This window comes from Loxodonta africana, chromosome 20 (assembly GCF_030014295.1).
Source record: "Loxodonta africana isolate mLoxAfr1 chromosome 20, mLoxAfr1.hap2, whole genome shotgun sequence".
Lineage (NCBI taxonomy): Eukaryota > Metazoa > Chordata > Mammalia > Proboscidea > Elephantidae > Loxodonta > Loxodonta africana.
In genome coordinates, this window is record NC_087361.1 from 74,901,606 (window position 1) to 74,921,371 (window position 19,766).

General features: G+C 39.1%; 1 protein-coding gene across 3 annotated transcripts in view; it reads left to right on the forward strand.

The window, feature by feature from the left end:
- DDX59 (DEAD-box helicase 59) overlaps window positions 1-19,389 on the forward strand; it is a 48,722-nt gene extending 29,333 nt beyond the window's left edge. For 2 of the 3 annotated variants that reach the window (XM_064273430.1, XM_003410205.4), the window contains 3 exons: window positions 1,663-1,815; window positions 2,566-2,694; window positions 5,154-19,389. In XM_064273430.1, coding sequence (XP_064129500.1) covers window positions 1,663-1,815; window positions 2,566-2,694; window positions 5,154-5,417 — 546 coding nt within the window. In that variant the 3' untranslated portion in view covers window positions 5,418-19,389. The remainder of the gene's footprint in view (window positions 1-1,662; window positions 1,816-2,565; window positions 2,695-5,153) is intronic. The other variant, XM_064273429.1, reaches the window with a different exon arrangement.
- The last annotated feature ends 377 nt before the right edge of the window (window positions 19,390-19,766 follow it).

Sequence of the window (19,766 nt, forward strand, 5' to 3'; positions counted from 1 at the left end):
TGAATATCCTCTTTGATGAAGTGTCTGTGCGTATCCTTTGCCTGTTTTTTAGTTGAATTTTTTGTCTTTTTGTTGTTGAGATATTGAAGCATTCTATAGATTTTAGAGATTAGACCTTTGTCAGATAGGTCATAGCCAAAAAATTTTTCCTGGTTTGTAGGTTCTTTTTTATCCTTTTGGGGAAGTCTTTTGACAAACATAAGTGTTTAATTTTTAGGAGCTTCTAGTTATCTAGTTTATCTTCTAGTGTTTTTGCATTGTTAGTTATGGTTTGTATCCTGTTAATGCCGTGTATTAGGGCCTCTGGCGTTGATACTGTTTTTTCTTCCATGATCTTGATTGTTTTGTGTTTATATTTTTAAAAGCACTTACGAGAATGTTTTTAGGTCCAGCTTTTGGTGGAAGTGTTTAGTAATAAATTGCTTTACCTAGCTCAGAATTCTGTGATGATCAAATGATTTTTTGTGTGTGTATGAAAACAGTGAAAAACTGTTTAAATGCAGGACTGGTTTTTCTTATTACAAAAAGACATTTATATGTAGAAATTATTCCTAAAGAATTATTTTTCTTCTTTCAACAATTTCAAGTAGTTTTTATATAAATGGTGGGGTGAGGGACTCAGTGTCACTCTTGGCTTTCCTGTTCTTGAGAAATAGAATTTTTAAACTGTAAGTCTCTCAACAGATACTAGGTAAGTGAGTGATATGTGCACAGCATAGTTACTGTAAGATACATTATTAAGGTAACTGTGGCTTTTATTGACTTTTGAACAGTATTTATATCAATTGCACTTAAAATTTATGAATTTCTACTTTGGTGAGTAGCGTTTGGGGTCTTAAAAGCCTGTGAGTGGCCATCTAGGATATTCCACTAGTCCCACCCCTTTGGGAGCAAGGAAGAATGAAGAAAACTAAAGACCCAAGGGAAAGATTAGTCTAGAGGACTAATGGACCACATCCACCATGGCCTCCACCAGACTGAGTCCAATACAAGTAGATGGTGCCTGGCTACCACCACTGACTGCTCTGACAGGGGTCACAATAGAGGGTCCCAGACAGAGCTGGAGAAAAATGTGGTATTAAATTCTAACTCAGAAAGACCAGGCTTGCTGGCCTGACAGCCACAGAGTATGGCCCCTGGATACCCTTTCAGTTCAGTAATGAGGCCACTCCTGAGGTTCACCCTTCAACCAAAGATTGAACAGGCCCATGGAACAAAACAGGACCAAAGGGGCTTACCAGCCCTGGGGCAAGGACTAAAAGGCAGGAGGGAACAGGAAAGCTGATAACAGGGAACCCAGGGTTGAGAAGGGAAAGTGTTTACATGTTGTGGCGTTAACCAGTGTCATACAACAATGTGTGTACTAACTGATAAAAAACTAGTTTGTTTTGTAAACCTTCATCTAAAGTTCAATTAAAAAAAAATTTATGAATTTTTTTGTAATACTAATGAAATGCTGGAGAAATGTGAAGGGCAATAGACTGGCTTCTCTTTGTGCATTTTTTTTTTTTTTAAATGCTCATTTTAACAGAATATGCTTTCTCTCCCCTTAACAATATTTATAAACCTATTGAGAAGCAGCTTGTACTGAATGCTTTCAGAAAAATTTTCCATTGTAAATTATGTTACCTGACTAATTTAAATATATTTCCAATTTTTCAGGATAAGAAACTCTTTAAGCCTCCGGTGTTGGTCTTTGTGGACTGCAAGCTAGGAGCAGATCTGTTGAGTGAGGCAGTTCAGAAAGTCACAGGCCTCAAATGCATATCTATACATTCAGAGAAGTCACAGATAGAAAGGAAAAACATATTGAAGGTTTGACAATATTCCATATTCTTCTCTTCCCTGTAAACCTGTTTTGCCCTGTTTTCAAGAGACATCATATTACCAGCTATCTTGTAAAGCAGACCTTGTTTTAATAACTCTAAAACTCTAGGCAAGCAGTGACTGAACTTAATTGTTCTCGTGCTCAGGTCTCATTGTTTTGGGCTTTATTGTCTTGAGAGCAATCAGCTTTGTTCTCTAAGGAGTGTGTACTAAATAAATTACTAATTTAGAATCCACCATTTCTGAAATCAGGTCAGTTTGGATTGGGGCAGAGCAGTAATTTACCTTTGGAAAAAGTTTGCCTGATTAAACTAATAGAATATATTTAATGGGGGTTGAGTGGAACTTGGGAGTCCCTGGGTGGTGCACACAGTTGAGCATTCAACTACTAAACAAAAGGTTGGGGGTTTGAACCCACCCATTGGCACCTCAGAAGAAAGGCCTGGTGACCTGCTTCCAAAAGCCATAGTCTTGAAAACCCTTGTGCTTGAATGGAGCACAGTTCTACTCTGAAAACATGATGTTGCCTTGAGTTGAAATTGACTCAATGGCAGCTGGTGATGATGGTGGGGAACTTAAGCCACATCACTTTTCAAGGATGCAAAGACCTTTACGTACTGAGAAGATACTGCAACAACAGTATTGAAGTAAGCATTGACTAGAGAAAAGATAGCTGTACTAAATAAAACCACATAAAGTAAATTCTGCTGTAATGAATTTTGTTGCTTTTCTGGAAAGGGATTGCTCGAAGGAGACTATGAAGTTGTAGTGAGCACGGGAGTCCTGGGACGAGGCCTGGACTTGATCAGTGTCAAGCTAGTTGTCAACTTTGATATGCCTTCAAGCATGGATGAGTATGTGCATCAGGTAAAGAGGCCTTACATATTACCACCGTTTTGTTCATGAGGTTTTTCGGGCAAAGTGTTGTCAACATAATGTTAAGTAAAAAAAATTAGGACATAAAACATTATAAATTTTTGCTTTAAAATAGATATGGATATAAACTAAATTAAAAAAAAAAACTATGTGTATACCTGAAATGTATAGAAAAATGGCTGGAGGTAATAACCAAAAAAAGTTAATTAAAAAAAAATTAGTGGATTTTTGGTTTGTTTTTATTTTCTTTATTTTTCTTATTTTCGTTAGTCAGCATATTAATGGCTTTTGTAATCAGGAAAAAGAAAAAAAAAAACTGTGTTTAAAAAGATTGTTTGAAGTTGATATATCTGGCCAAAATAAAATTGACCCTTCAGAGTATTTCTTTTTTTAGGAATCTTCATCTCCTCTCACTCTCTGTATTTGTTCTAGTCTTTCACCTTTTGAAATTTTCTTCCTTTCCTTTGCTGCCAAACATAACAATAGCTCTTCTTTCTAGCAGAAATAGAGCGGTCTCCCACCGCCACGTTGTCTCACTGCCTCTGGCGTCATTTACCACCTCTTCAAGTAGAGCCTTTTTCCTTTCCCGTATTCCTAGAATCACCTCTGGATGCCACAGTTACTTGAATCACCCACTGAAATGCTCTCAGTGCCTTTAATGTGCTGTTGCTTTTATATTTACTTAGACTTAATAATACAGCAGTGTACCCCCTTTTTTGGCCCCACTTCATTGTTTACCTGTCCGTCAGGGAGTCGAGTGTTCTACAGGATTGTTTATTTTCTTTCAAACTTTTATTTTAACAACTTTAGATGGAAGTCCTTTTAAAATATTAAAAAACTTGTCTGCTTCTTAAACAGCATCTGCTGATTATAATGGTTTAACCGTTTCTTGATATCCCAAAGTCAACTCTGTGGCTCTTAATTATCCCCAGGACCCAGGCTATAATGCAGTGAAGGCCTCAGGGATTGTTGAAGGATATAGGGTTTCCTAAGTCTACTCAGAATGCCCCACGATTCCCGTGCTTATCTAGTTCTGTTGTTTCAATAATTGAAGTGCACGTACCCACGATAACATATAACTCAGATAGCAAAAGATATAAAATGCAAAGTCAGTCTTTTTTCCATCCCCTTAGTCCTACCCTTGAGTGGTTACCAGTTAACTGTGCAGAGAATATAAATGCATATAGATGTGTGTGCGTATCCTTTTATATTCTTTACATAAATGGAACCATATCAGACCGACCGTTACACACCTTGCTTTCTTTGTTAAATATATATTAGACAGCTTTGTTTATCATTATACGTAATAGCTGCTACTTAATACATGGTAACATCTATTGAGGAGTCCCTGGGTGGCGCACACGGTTAAGCACTCAACTACTAGCTGAAAGGTTGGCGGTTCGAACCCACCCAGAGGCACCTTGGTACAATTTTGTCACATGATTAAATAAATCAGATAATAATAAAGGTCAGAATAAAAAATGGCATTCCTTTGGCTCACTTCTCTCCAGTCTTATTATCTAGAGACGACTCCTGTCAACTTTTTTAGAGATTTCTCTTGCAATTAAAAAAATTCTCTACATGTTGGCAGGAACCATCCATTCATTTAAATGTTTCCAAATAAATTGTACATTTCAATTAAGGGGCAGAAATTGACTATGATTGTCTATTTTCCTCCCTCTTCTGAAGAGTTTCTCAGTAGATTTTTATTACTGTACTTTTACACAAATAGCATACACCTTCTATGTTTGTCAACCATGCCCCCCGCCCAGATATTTTTGCAAATGTGCTATACTGATTTTTTTTTACAGCAACATGTAAAAAAAATTAGCATATCGGTGCTTATGAAAATACCTCTGGGCGATAGGGCATGGTTGGCAAATGTAGAAGGCGCACGTTAATTGTATAACAGTACAGAATATATTTGGAGACAAATTGATTTTTTTCTTTGTTATGAGTCTTCATCATGAATTTGTGTCAATTTGATTCTGTCAAAGTGAGAAATAACTTTATGTAAAAATTAAATAATTGAAATCTCACATTCCAAGGCACTTAAGTGCTCTAAAGCAAATAGTTCTGTTGTGGTTAATGCAAGGATTTTCAAAATATTTGACCTTGGCCCCCTACAGTAGGAAACATCTTTATGTTATGACCCCCGACACACACACACACACACACCCCCATACAACTGAAATGCAAGTTTTACAAACAGTACTTAACTTGCTGTATTTGATCACTCTCATTTATTTTGTTCTACTTCATTAAAAATATGCTGATGACATCCCACTAAGTTGATTTCACAAGTATATTGAGATCCACAGATTGAAAAATGGTATCAGAATGAATGTTAATCTTAGTAAAGCTTCTTTAAATAATAGTCTTTACTTTCTTTAAGAGGCATTAAGATTTTCTAAATATATTTTGAAAACATCCTTTGCGTTTCATTTCAGGTCGGAAGAGTGGGAAGATTAGGGCAGAGAGGAACAGCTATTACTTTCATCAATAACAATTCGAAAAGACTTTTCTGGGATATTACAAAAAGGGTAAAACCCACGGGAACCATTCTTCCCCCACAGCTACTCAATTCCCCTTACCTTCATGACCAGAAGAGAAAGGAACAGCAGAAAGGTAAACAGGCACAGAGCAATCTGGTTACAGGAGCTAATCTTATGGACATTATTAGAAAACATGATAAAAGCAATTCTCAAAAATGATTTGTTCTGCCACTTCAGATAATTTTTTTTTTGTATTGTTAGCAAAATTTCTGTATATTATTACTGTATGATATTTGAGTAAATGGGACAGGTACATGAACTAAAAAACTTTATGGTATGATTTTTAAAAATTTAACCGAATATAAAACTTTCACGGCGAAGTTGTATTTATTTCCCTTCTTAATTCTCATAAATTAAAAACAGCTTCAGAAAATTAATTGCTAAATAAATTTTTTTTTCTGTTTTTGAAGAACCCTTTTTTTTAAAAAAAAAAAAAATTTTATTTTCAATAAATACTTCACAGAGCTTACTCTCAGAACCAGAAACCTCCACAGCAAGGAGTCTGCCTCAGAATTTTTTTAGTATTCCATTGGTGCTTGGATTATTGTTGAAAGTAAACGATGGGATCTAGAAGAAATCTAGAACTTTTTTAAAAGATAAATATGAAATATGTATTTTTTTATTCTTGGTTGTTTTCCCTTCAGCTTGGTGTCTTAGTTATCTAGTGCTGCTATAACAGAAATACCACAAGTGGATGGTTTCAACAAACAGAAGTTTTTTCTCTCACAGTCTAGTAGGCTAGAAGTCCAGATTCAGGGCATCAGCTCCAGGGGAAGGCTTTCTCTCTCTCTCGGCTTTGGAGGAAGGTCCTTGTCATCAGTCTTCCCATGGACTAGGAGCTTCTCGGCACAGGACCCCAGGTCCAATGGATGCACTATTTTCCTGGCTCTTGTTTCTTGGTGGTATGAGGTCCCCTGTCTCTCTGCTCCCTTTTGTCTTTTGTATCTCAAAAGAGATTGATTTAAAAAGCAACCTAATCTAGATTGGATCATGGCCTCATTAACATAACTGCCTCTAATCCTGCCTCATTAACATATAGAGGTAGGATATACAACACGTAGGCAAATCACATCAGATCACAAAATGGTGGACATTCACACAGTACTGAGAATCGTGGCCTAGCCAAGTTGACACAGTTTTGGGGGACACAATTCTATCCATAACAAATGTTTTTTATATTCAATATAAAAAAAAAATGTCAAATTATGTTAACATTACTTTGCTATTATAGTTTTGTGTTAATGTCACTTTGCTAATTCAATTAGTAATTTCAAATACTGGAAGGATGGTTAGGTGTTTTGCTTTGATAATTCTATACTTTCATTTCTTTAAAAATTGTTAGTGTCAAATTACTTGGGAAATTTAGATACTCAGCAAATTTTGGTGTTTGTGCTTTATAGCCTCAGCATTCTCCCCAAGCCAATTAGAGACTAGTGTCTCAGTGTAGGTGGTTTCTTAGTGTCGTCTCCACCCAAAGGAGAGAATGAGGTCAGAGGTTTTCCAAAGAGTGTATGAACCCTCAGGACTCCAGCTTCCATCTTTTTTCTTCTCCCCCTTTCTGTTTGTAGCATAACTGTCGAGTGGTGAGTATGTTTGATTTCAAGGAAACAAGGACCAGGCAACTATTAAGGTGCCAGAGCCCTGTAGCAGAGGTACACTGAGAGGCTGAAGGCTGATGGGTCAGCCTAGGGGAGGAGGAGTGAGGCCAGAGCTGGGGGCATTTGTAAGGGCATGCGTAGGAGTGCATTTAACTAGCTCCCCTCCCTGTACCCAGAGGAAGGTGAAATAATGAGAAGTTGGACAAAAGATACTAAACATTCACTTAACCACAGGGTTTTTTTTTTTTTTCATCATGAGTGCTTTGAAAAAATTTGAGCTACTTTTGCAATTGAAAAGTAAAATTGGACAATTTTTGGGAGGAGTCATTGGCCAGAATCATATTGCCTCTGGGGAAAAATTTAATCTTTTGTGTTAACAGTGAGTATCTTTGGGGAGTGGATTTGAGGGTGGTGGGACTATGGAGGCTTTTATTTAGGCATTTTCCAGGAGATATCTGCAGTGTTTGTATTTTTTACACCTTGCATATAAATTATAATTGGTATTGGGGAAAAAACAGAGTTTTACAATTTTGGTATTTTAAGACCTCTGTTAGATTTCACCCCGTGGAACCAGCGATCAAGAAATCAAATGATGCGTTGCATTGGGCAAATTTGCTGCAAAAGATCTCTGTAAAATGTTTAAAGACAAAGATATCACTTTGAGGACTAAGGTGTGCCTGACCCAAGCCATAACATTTTCAGTCGCCTCATATCCCTGGTGGCATAGTGGTTAAGTGGTATGGCTGCTAACCAAGAGGTTGGCAGTTCAAATCCACCAGGTGCTCCTTGGAAACTCTATGGGGCAGTTCTGTTCTGTTCCACAGGGTCGCTATGAGTCAGAATCGACTCGACGGCAGTGGGTTTGGTTTTTTGGTCTCGTATGCATGTGAAAACTGGACAATGAATAAGACCAAAGAAAAATTGATGCCTTTGACTTGTGGTGTTGGTGAAGAATATTGAATATACCATGGACTGCCAGAACGAGCAAATCTATCTTGGAAGATATACAGCCAGACTGTTCCCTTAGAAGGGAGTATGGCGAGACTTTGTCTCACGTACTTTGGACGTATTATCAGAAGAGACCAGTCCCTGGAAAAGGACAACATGCTTGGTAAGGGAGAGGGCCAGCGAAAAAGAGGAAGACCCTCAACAAGATGAATTGATGGAATTGACACAGTGGCTGTAACAACGGGTTCAAACACAGCAGCGATTGTGAGTATGGCGCAGAACGAGGCCAGCGTTTCGTCATGTTGTACATACGGTCGCTATGAATCGGAACCGACTCAACAGCACCTAACAACAACAATATATTTAAACAAAAATAAATAATGTTGTTCTGTAACGTAACCTCATTGGTTAGCATCATTTGCTGGTAGTCTGGCTTCTTTCCCCACCACTGTGGCTCACACTAGTCTTTCAGTCGTTTCCAATGACCTTGTTATAACCAAACCTCTCGGCTCTCATTTTAAATGTTTCTTGCATTACTGAGCACGCTCTTTGAAAGTCTCACTTTTGTCAGGCAGCAAAGTAGGTAGTGATAGGGGAAAGAGCCCCTAATTCACAGGTTCATTGTGAAGATTAAATACAGTTGCCTTATATAAAGTACCCAGTAGGGAACAAGTTGAACCAGTTGCCGTCCAGTCAGTCCCAACTCATGGCATCCGCATGTGTGTCCGAGTAGAGCTGTGCTCCGTAGGGTTTTCAGGGCTGAGTTTTCCGAAGTAGATTGCCAGGCCATTTTTTGAGGTGCCCCCCAGTATTCGATCTTTCATTTAGCAGCAGAAGCATTAACTGTTCATCTCATCCAGGGACTCTTCTGGTAGCGTAGTGGTTAAGAGCTCGGCTGCTAACCAAAAGGTTGGCAGTTCAAGTCCACCAGCTGCTCCTTGGGAACCTTATGGGGCAGTTCTACTTTGTCCTATAGGGTCACCATGAGTCGGAACCTAACAACGACAAGGACTCCCCTAATAGGGTAGAAGCCAGATATTAATGTCCTTCTCCCTTCCTTCCTTCCTTCTCATTAAACAATCTTTGAACTTTTCTTATTGGTTCTTCCTGCTTCTCTAAGTCTCAGCTATTAGCCTTTTGCTTATTCCTTAAGGTCTTTCTTTCCCTTGGTGACCTGTTCCTTCTCTCACATCTCTGTTCCTCTATCACTCAGGGTACTAGAATGCTGTGGCTTTCTTGCTTCTGTTTTACAAACCAAGACGTTACAATTTTTGTTGGACTTGGTCCCAGTATTGCTAATACTTTTTTTCAGTTAAAGATGGTATTTTTTAAAAGCTACCGTCTACTATCATCATCATTTCATGAGAGAAAGAACATGTAATATAAAACAAGAAAGAAGGGGATACTCTCTGAATAAGGGGCAGTTTTTCCCAGAACGGACAGATGACAATCTTCCACCAATATACTGTATTATGAAAACTTAATATATTTTTGTCAAATTCATGCAGTTTGAAATTTTAATTAGCTGAAAAAACTAATCATATGTATGGTCAGACATTTATTTTACCGCTTCTAGTAATCGTATTACATGACAGAGGTGAAAATCAATTTTGGAGGTTTTTTTTGCTGCATCAAAGCAAACATCTTTTATATATCAGACATCTTAATGCTTGAAATTGTGACTTTTAGACTGCAATATTTGTGCTACTTTGTAAGATCTTTTCAGTGCCATTCTATTAGTATTCTAATAACCAAGTACATTTTTCAATTCAAGTTTTTTTTTTTTTCAAAACGTTAAAAATTTTTGTGGTTTCATAACATCTTTACAAAGAACATTGCCATGTGTTTAAACTATGACTAATACCGATTAATTAATTTCAGTAAATCTAAGCTGAATCCATGAACTATCACTTTTCTGATAAAGCTACACTATTTTCTTTTGACAGGCTGAATGTTGCTCAGGTAATGCTCTTTGGTGCAGCTAATACCAGCCTCTTTTTGTTGTAGATTCTATTCAACACAACACAAAATTGCTCCATAAATTTAGGTAGCTATGGTACAGGAGGTGACACGTCATCCAAGGTGACTTTGCTGGCAGCCATGAGTAAACCAACTCTGGACAGATAGGACTCCAAGGCACACTTAGAATGACCCAAGAGGCTCTGAGGCCATGAGGTGGAAACCAAGCCATGATAACTAAGTGAATACAGTTCTCACTCTACCATTAGTGTGAGGACCTGCTTTGGAGTTATTTTTTATGATGTCTGGCACATTTGGTGTATTTTGACAGAATTACAAATAAACACAAGACAAAGTATATGTAAATGTATAGTAATTTTTAAAATTGACTAAATTTTAGCTTTATGAAAAATTTACATTTCATCCTCATGTTTCTGATTTCATCTCAGAAAGCTGAAAACTTGACAAAGGTGTTTGCAGGTAACTGGATTCCAGTTATAGCTCTACCACTTTTTTTTAATGGTGCAGATTACTATCTCTCATCTTTTACTTTGCTCATCTATAAAATGATATGATTTGCTCTAAGGTTCTCTGAGGTCTTTCCAAATCTCCATTTTCTATTCTTCATACTTTTAAATATCTAGCTCCATGTCTAGAATTTGTTTCAGAGTAATACGGGGTGTCTGGGGAGAGTGGGTGGGGAGTATGGATGGAACAAGATTGGTCAAAATCGTTATTGAAGCCAGGTTATGGGGATGTTTATTAGTATTTAGCCTACATTTGATGTATTTTAAATATTCCATAATAAAAACTTTGATGTATGGAATTATGTGTGCCCTAGCCACATATCTTCAACTTTGCACTGAACTTTTTGGCTTGAATACTTAGAGCATTACCTCCCAAATTTATCGTTTTCTTTACAAAAAGTGTAATTCCTCTTTTTGGTCTTGCCTGTTGCCTCTGGTGCTAACAGCCCCAGGCCATGCTCAAAATCATCCTGTCATCACTGACTCATTTCTCTTCTCACTCTTCATATCTGCTTTGTCACCAAATCCTGTTCTTTCAAAATGTCTACATTCTCATGCTGCCACTAAGCCCAGAACTCTGTCACCTCAAATCTAAATTTTAGTAACCCACTAAAAACCCACTGCCGTCGAGTCGATGCCGACTCACAGCGACCCTATAGGACAGAGTAGAGCTGCCCCACAGAGTTTCCAAGGGGCGCCCATTTTAGTGGCAGTCACCAAATTGGCCGTTTTAACTCTGGGACCTCCTGTCCCTACCCCCACAATATCCTTCCACTCCAGGGCAAGGGGAATATTTTTATAGTAGAATTTTGCTGCCTCTCTGGTAAGCGTCCATGGACATATACATGGACAATGAATAAGGAAGACCAAAGAAGAATTGATGTGTTTAAATTATGGTGTTGGCAAAGAATACTGAATAAACCATGCACTGTCAGAAGAACAAATCTGGCTTGGAAGAAGTACAGCCAGAATGTTCCTTAGAAGGGAGGATGGTGAGACATCACGTCATGTATTTTGGACATATTATCAGGAGGGACCAGTCCTGGAGGAGGACATTTTTCTTGGTAAGGTAGAGGTTCAGGGAAAAAGAGGAAGGCCCTCAATGATTGACACAGTGGCTGCAACGATGGGCTCCGCTATATAGAAATGATTGTGAGGATGGCGCATGACTGGGCAGCATTTCATTCTGTTGCATGTAGGGTCGCTGTAAGAACCAAGTCGATGGCACCTAACAACAACTGGTATTTTCTTGCTCAGAAACCTTCAGCAGCTCCCTGTTGACAGTGTCATCAAATCTGAGTTCTGAGGAGTGTGAAGGCCCACCATCATGGAAGTCTGTTTTACTTTACAGCCTTTCCCTGCACTCCCCAGCCTGGCTTTCTCTGTATCCTATAACAGTACCAGACGTGGTTGTTGAAGGACTAACAATTCATCAGAACTCCCATGAATATGTTCACGATACAAATATAATTAACTGCTGGCAATCAGGAATTAATGTGTCACTGATGAGCTCTGAACTGTCCAGCCCAACTGAAGGAAACAATCGCCAATAGACAGTTTTAATTAATGAGGGGGAATGTGTTTAGCATTTTCCTTTATATTACGATAGTAGAGAATTCTGAAACGAGGGCAGCATTTTAGAACTGACAAAGCTGCTATGACATATGAGGCAACTAAGTCAATTTAAAAGAGCCCTGGTGGCACAGTAGTTAAGGCACTTGGCTGCTAAATGGGAGGTCTTCGATTCCAACCTAACAGCAGCTCTCATCTGGAGAAAGCTGTGACAGTCTGCTTTCCTAAAGATTTACATCCTTGGAAACCCTATGGGGGCAGTTCTGCTCTGTCCTATTGGGTGACTTTGAGTCAGCAACATGTAAAGAAAAATTGGTGTAGCAGTGCTTATGAAAATACCTCATGGGGGAGGTTGCACATTCTCTGCGTAAAAAATACAGTAGTGCTTTAAAAAAAAAAAGGGAAAGGAAATTAGAAAATTTATAAACAATTGTGATTTTTAAGACACTTTTACACAAATGAGGCCAGTTTATCAATTTTATAAATGCAAGAATACAAAAGATCAAAAATAACATTTTGCATAAATGTGTTTATGTGTGCATGTGCACACAAACACAATATCTTTGGAAGGATATTCTAAATGTAGAAGGCAAATGTAATAGTCTTTGGGGAAAAGGGGGCTGGGAAACTTACTTTCACTATGTGTCTTTTATATAAGTAATGTGCAGATTTCATATTTATTTATGGGTAAGTAGTAATTCAATATCCTTTAAATTCTTTTGGGTTGGGTGTGGAAGGAAAGTGTGAAGTTTTGTGTGTGTGTGTGTTTTAAATAATATTTTTCAATTTTTTGGGAAAATACAGTGTTGTATTAATAAATAAAATAGTTTATATACTTGAACTTCCATTAAGAAATATTTTTATAAAGTCCCACCAAACATCTGTCTTTTTGTTGTACTGTGGTAACTTGTATGGTGCTATGATGCTGGAAGATATGCCCCCGGTATTTCAAATACCAGCAGGGCAGCCTATGGTGGACAGGTTTCAGCAGAACTTCCAGAGAAGATAGACCAGGAAGAAAGCCCTGGTGATCTACTTGCGAAAATTAACCAGTGAAAGCTCCGTGGATCACAACCGACATTGTCTGGTATACTGCTGGAGGATAGGCCCCCCAGGTGGGCGGAAAAGGTGCCGTGGAGTCAGTTCCAGCTCATGGCAGCCCATAAGCTGTGCTCCACAGGATTTTCAATGGCTCATTTTTCAGAAGCAGCACATTTAGACTTGAACCTCCAATCTTTCAGTTGGCAACCAAGTGCTAACTCAAAATACAAAAATACACAGTGGCCAAAGCAATGGACTTGAACATACCAACTATGGTGAAGATGGTGCAGGCCCGGCAGTGCCTCCTGCTGTTGTACATGGGGTCACCACGAGTCAAAGCTTATTGATGGCAAGTAACAACAACATACCAAATTACATAATTCATTCAAATCTCTAATAAATAAAGTAATTTATGTTAATGCTGTTGAAGAGATATTATTGAATGGAAATGCATTTTGGATCTTTAAACAAGTACAAGATTATTGTACATCATTCAAAGAAAATTCATGTGGATTTTAAAGAAATACTCAGACTACAGGTATCCTGGGCACATCAGTTCAGGAGCTGAGGATCAGTAGTGGCTCCAAGGTGAAGAGGGTCAAATAGCTTTGACTTTTTCTACCGTCTTCTTGCATTCATTGTGTACAGGAGATGGTGATAGGATCTGATGGGGCCATATGCTTCCTTAAACATCATCTGTAAAACAGGACTCTGCGGATTTCAATTTCAATGTATACTTGAAGCTTCCATAGCTTTTCTTGCATAACTTTGGAGTGTGGTTTCAATCTTGGATCCATAGTACCTCAAAGAACTAATCAAGTTCTTAATCTCCCTTGTGTTTTGCAAAAATTATTGCTTTTTCCAGCTTTATTAGGTAACTGAAGGCCTAGATAGCCTTTGTGGGATTACTGAATTCAAATAGATTTATGTTTTTTAAAGAAAATACAAACACAGAATCAGTTAGATATATGCCTGTGATGACCACTTTTTCAGATACCAAAATGACATAAAAGCTTGCAGAAGATTTTTTTCTGATATATAAATGCATTTATACGGTCAGCCTTGCATAGGTTTAAAATCAATCATATTAGCTATGCATTCATTGAATTGCCAGAAATCCAGGCTGTATCATTGCTGCAAAAGACTTGTGTCTACAGACTGCAATGGTGACATCTTGTGAAATTCTGGCTCTTAGGCTCCTTTTTGTTGTTGGGTGTCATCCAGTCAATTCCAACTCATAGGGACCGTATATGACAGAGTAGAACGGCCCCCATAGGATTTCCTAGGCTGAAATCTTTGCAGGAGCAGGTCGCCAAGTCTCTTCTCCCCTCAGAGCAGCTGGTGGGTTCCAATCACTGACTTTTTGGTTAACAGCTTAGCGCTTAACCACTGGACTACAGAGCTCCTTAGTGGCCCTGACTTACATATGCAAGGACCTTTAACAAAATGTCAAACTTCTTTATGATCTGGGAGCTTCGGACCAACAATTTTTAATGTAGACATATTTCTAAAGCTTGCTAGAGCTTTCTTTATCAGCTTTCCTAGTCTTGAGAAGTGTTGGAGGGTTCTGGTTAATTGCATTTCTTTTTTTAATCTCTACCAAGGCCAACCAGGAGTATGTAGAAGAGTTAGAGTGAGAATTGGAGACAAAGGATGGACAAATGAGAGCAGGTTCATTGTGCTGTTGGGCAGCTTAACTACATGGATAGTGCCCCTTTGAGTTGTGCAATGAGGTGTCTGCTGATTTTAAGGGTGTTTGTGAGAACTGGTGAGGTGAATGTTGAGGGAGCAGTTTGCGCCCTACAGAGTGTAGCAGTTGGCAGAAATGCCATGGCTAGATTGGCTCTTAGCCTCCTCCTGGGCTCTCTGAGCTCTCTGGTGATGCTGCTGTCTGCCCTCCCCATTTGGTATTCCTGGTGCCTCCTTGCCGTGGTGAACACAGCCCAGAACACTGGAGATGCCCTGTAGGTGGGAGTGGAGTGGATTTGTGGGAAGGGCAAACATTATTTAACAATTACCAAGGAGAAAAATGAGAACATTTACCACGATTTCATGACTTTCAGGCTTGATTTTGTGTTCACTGTGTGTTTATTTTATAAGAGAAGGCAGAATCCTCAGAAGTAATATGAAATCAGTGTTTTATTTGGTTGAAAGAGCAAGAAAGCCAATTCCTGTACAATTTTATCTGTGATGGAGGAACACTATTTCATTTCATCATTAAATTTAAAGTCAGCATGCTAAAAAGTAAAATGGTAATGAGGAAAACGAACCTATAAATTTAATAAAATGGTTAAAAAGAAGCAAATAGCAAATTATGGTCAGTTAAATATTTAGGTGACCAGTTTCTATGTTTTTAATAATATGAAGTGAAACCAATGATATAAATGTTTTTTTGAATACTGTAGTCAATGAAAATAGAAGATGAATGGAAACAAGCAAACAAAACCAGAGGTCAAGGAAGAGAATGCTGTAAAACAATGAAACAAGCCAAATGAGAATAACCGATCTGCATGATTCATTTTTCTTACTAACGCTAGTAGGGAGAGAAAAACAAAAATACAAAGCCTAGATGGAGCTGTAATGGACTGAAGAAGGTTGATGTAATGACACTTTCTCGAATAGTCTCGGGTTAAATTTCTCCTAAGATAATAGAATTCCTAACTAGGTTATAGGCACTGTTTCTCTGACGATCAAATGAAAAGAAACTATAAAAAAAAAAATCTCGTTGCCGTCGAGTTCATTCCGACTCATAGCCACCCTATAGGACCAAGTAGAGCTGCCCCATAGGGTTTCCAAGGAGTGGCTGGTGGATTCGAACTGCTCACCTATCAGTTAGCAGCCCAGGTCTTAACCACTGTGCCACCAGAGCCTTATGGCAAAGAAAGTTTAGTAGGTGAAAAATTATTTAGTGATTCTTAAAGGAACAAAGTAAAAGGACAAACTTTAAAACTGTTTAACAAAGTAGATAACTAAGACCACTGCAGCATTTCCAGAGAATTAAGCAGTGAACTAAGCAGATGGTTAACTAGTTTTAATCTTCACAAGAGTCTTATGAGGTAGATACTATTTTTAATAAGCATTTTACAGATGTCCAGAGAGGTTCCCTAAGGTACCCAAGGTAAGTGACAGAGCCAGGATTCAGTCAGGCAGATTGGCTCTAACATCTGTGAAGGGAAGCACTGCCCCCTGCGGAATTTTCGTATAGATAGGATGACATGCAAGTACTTGCCTCTGTACCTTGGATATTCCCATTTCTTCTTAAAGGAGGAACCATATCTTCTACTTAGAAACAAAACATCTGGAGCTGAAGAGACCATCTGGTTGGCCTCTTCTTTCCTCCTTGCTTCGTCCAGAGAGAGAAGGTGTAAATGTCCATGGACATCCATTCCTGTTGGAAGGCTAGGTCCAAGCCTTTTGACTTCTTCCTTGACATCGTTCTTACTCTACTTGTCCCCAGATCTCCTAGAACAGTGTTGTGCTAGACTCCCAGTGAATGCTTGTTGAATAACTTCCAGTCTTTCTTCTTTTTTAATTATGGATTTATTGGTCATTAAAAGGAAAGCTGAATTCTGTAATATTTGGCAATGTCTGTAGAGTATTTATAAAATTGAATAACTGTGTTATGAGACAAAACAGGTAAGTATTGCACTTTACAGTTTATAAAACACTTCCTAATATTTTAATGGTTACAATAAAATGAGTTATATTTTAATATAGATTCTGAATTGAATTTTTTTCCCCTAAGATATTAGGGGAGCCCTGGTGGCACAATGGGTAAGAGCTCAGCTGCTAACCAAAAGGTCAGCAGTTCAAATCCACCAGCTGTTCTTGGAAACCCTATGGGACAGTTCTACTGTGTCCTATAGGGTCGCTATGAGTCGGAATCTACTTAACGGCAACGGGTTTGGTTTTTTGGGGGAAGATATTAGAGAGAGGATAGTAATGGGTACTTTTGATCTGGGTTTCCTAGTTTTATTTGCTGATACATAATTCAGACATGAAAATTAGAATCTCAGTTGTGGTAGATTAGTTTACTATTCAGCCAATAGTTGTAAGCCCCTGAAACTTTGGAGTTGTTTGTTACGCAGCATTATTGCAGCAGAAACCTGACCACTAAGGAAATCTTTATGGTGGTAGAAAAAAGAAGTCACATTTACTGACAACCTACTGTGTACGGACTGCTTTATATTCATTAACCCATGTAATCCCTTACAGCAACCTGTGCAGTGGGAACTATTATTATAATACCAGGTTTACAGATGAGAAGACCAAAGCATGGAGAGGTTAAGTAATTTCCCTAAGATCACATAGCTAGTATAGTGAGTACTGGATTTAAACCCACATCTATATGATTATAAAACTTCAGCTCTTTTTTTCAATATCACTTCAGATATTATTGCATGATTTATTTATTTATACTACAGGTATAGAATGAGACTGTTAACTGATTTGGTTGAAATCACCGGGGCCTCCTGACATTATCTGAGGTCCTGTTCACTGAATTTTTTTCTTTATTGTTATTATTTTCGGTGAAAATATACACATCAAAACATGTTCCCCTTCAGTGATCTCTACACATACTGTTCAGTGACACTGGTTACATCTTTCAGATTGTGCTAACATTTTTTTTATCTCTGCTCCAGTTGTTTCACCCCTGTTAGTTTAGACTCACCCCCTAAACTTCTCACCTGTGCTTTAGAGTTGGCGTTGCCCCTTTGGTTTCATATAATTTTTTTTGAAAGCACAATAGCCATTCACATCCTTCTTCCTCACCCCTCATCATATCATTGGTTATCAAATTATATTGATCCTCAATCTCAAGATGTCTCTGTCACACCAGTTGCCTAGTTTCTGTCCCTAATGCCAACTGGTCACTCATTACCTCCCGCTTGAACCAATATAATGAACTGGTCTGGCCTCCTGCCTCGGTCTCTACCCCATTCCTCTATATCTCATACTCACACACAATTGTCTGCCGATCTTCCTCGAAGCCTGGTTTTACCTTGAACACAAAGCTTGGGTACAAAAGACTGGATTTGAATTCCAGTTTCATCATTCTGTCATCAAACAGACTCAGCTATTGTGGCTAAACACAAAGGCAGAAGTGGAATGAGACTGGAAGAGGTTTAGAAGCTCGATCCTGTGGCTTTGAGGAGGCCAAAGGCATCAACCTGCGGCACCAGGACAATACAGACCACCTGACTAAGTCAAAGTCAGGACCGAGAGACATAGTTATCATTAAAGCCAGCAGTTTTATCTTTGTTCTGAGCACAGTCAGGAGTGGGGAAGTGGGAGGTATGTGGGGAGGGTGAAGGTGTGAAGGACGTGAAGAGAAGGGGTCTCCCAACATCCGCTGCCTGCACATTTCTCAGTGAAAAGCTCTCCCGTCCCTAGAAATGGAAACAGAAACGAAACTTTAGCCAGGGCTGGGGGTTATGGCAGGGCAGGAAGACTGGAATTAGGACAGAACTCTGAACGTGCAAAGCTCAGAGGGTCCAGGACCAAGCACCCCATGGTTCAGGGCACACCCAGCACCCTAGAAAAGCAGGACTCCTGTCATCGGTGCACCAGTCTAATTACCCCACGCTAGATACCTTTAACCCAAAGTTCACTGTGTCCTCAGATAAGAAAGTAAGTTTACAGATGACCAGTGATGAAGGAGTGTCGTTTGCTGTGTTCCAGGAATGGACCAGATTACTGAAGATTCACACGGTTTAGGGAATAGGCAGAAATGAGGCTAATGAAATGCAGTCTCACAAAGCTGGAAGGTCACACACATTAAAGTAGAACCCATAATGCATTTAATTGGAGCCTTAATAGCTAGAATTGCAGAAAATAATGAGGAAAGAGCCGTAGGGCTAGATAATAATATCATCAAGAGTAGAGTTGTATGCAAGGGATTTCCTTACAGAGCAGAAGTAGTAATGGTCCCTTTCCCTAACTGAGTTTCTCACATCTCATTCGGAATTCTGCGAACAATCCTGGGCCTCTATGGAGAAGCTGAGCGACGTGTTACAAATGGGGTAAGAGAGCAAAAGGAAACGTTGGTCTGGGCCTCAGGAACATGCTATGATATTTTTAAAATGCATTTTCACCCTTTTCCTGAGCTGAGTACAAAATGAATCATTCGTTAAAGCTTGGCTCGGGCGTCGCGAGGACCAAGGCGGAGTCCCACGATGCTCTGCGTGCCTCTTCCTCACCCTTTGGCTGACTTGGCACTTCTCTCTGTTTTGTGTTTCTGAGATTCCACCACTACCACCAGTTGCCATGGAGTTGATGCTGACTCAGGGCAACCCTTTGTGTCAGAGCAGAACTCTGCTCCGCAGGGTTTTCAATGGCTGATTTTTTGGAAGTAGATTGCCAGGCCTTCCTTCTGAAGTACCTCTAGGCAGACTCGAGCCTCCAAACTTCTGGTTAGCAGCCAAGTGCTTTAATGGTTTGCACCATCCAAGGATTCCATTTCTGAACAGGGCTGCCCTGTAATAAACTAAGGGAGAGAGCAAGGAGTTTGACCTGAGAAAAAGAAAAGGAATAATTTTGAAGTTAGCATTAATATAACCTACCCTAACCTAACCCTTTGCTGTCTAGCTGATTCCAACTCATAGTGACCCTATAGGACAGAGTAGAGCTGCTCCGTAGCGTTTCCAAGGAGTGACTGGTAGATTTGAACTGCAAACCTTTGGTTAGCAGCTGTAACTCTTAACCACTGCGCCACCAGGGCTCCACGTAAGGACAGTCAAGTCCATACCAGGTCAGGTTATTGTGGAAGCAGCAGTTTAGGGTGGGCTACAGGCTCATGAAATCAGAAACAATCCCAAACCACAGACCTACCATCAACAGAAGCCAAGAAAATTCCAGACAGA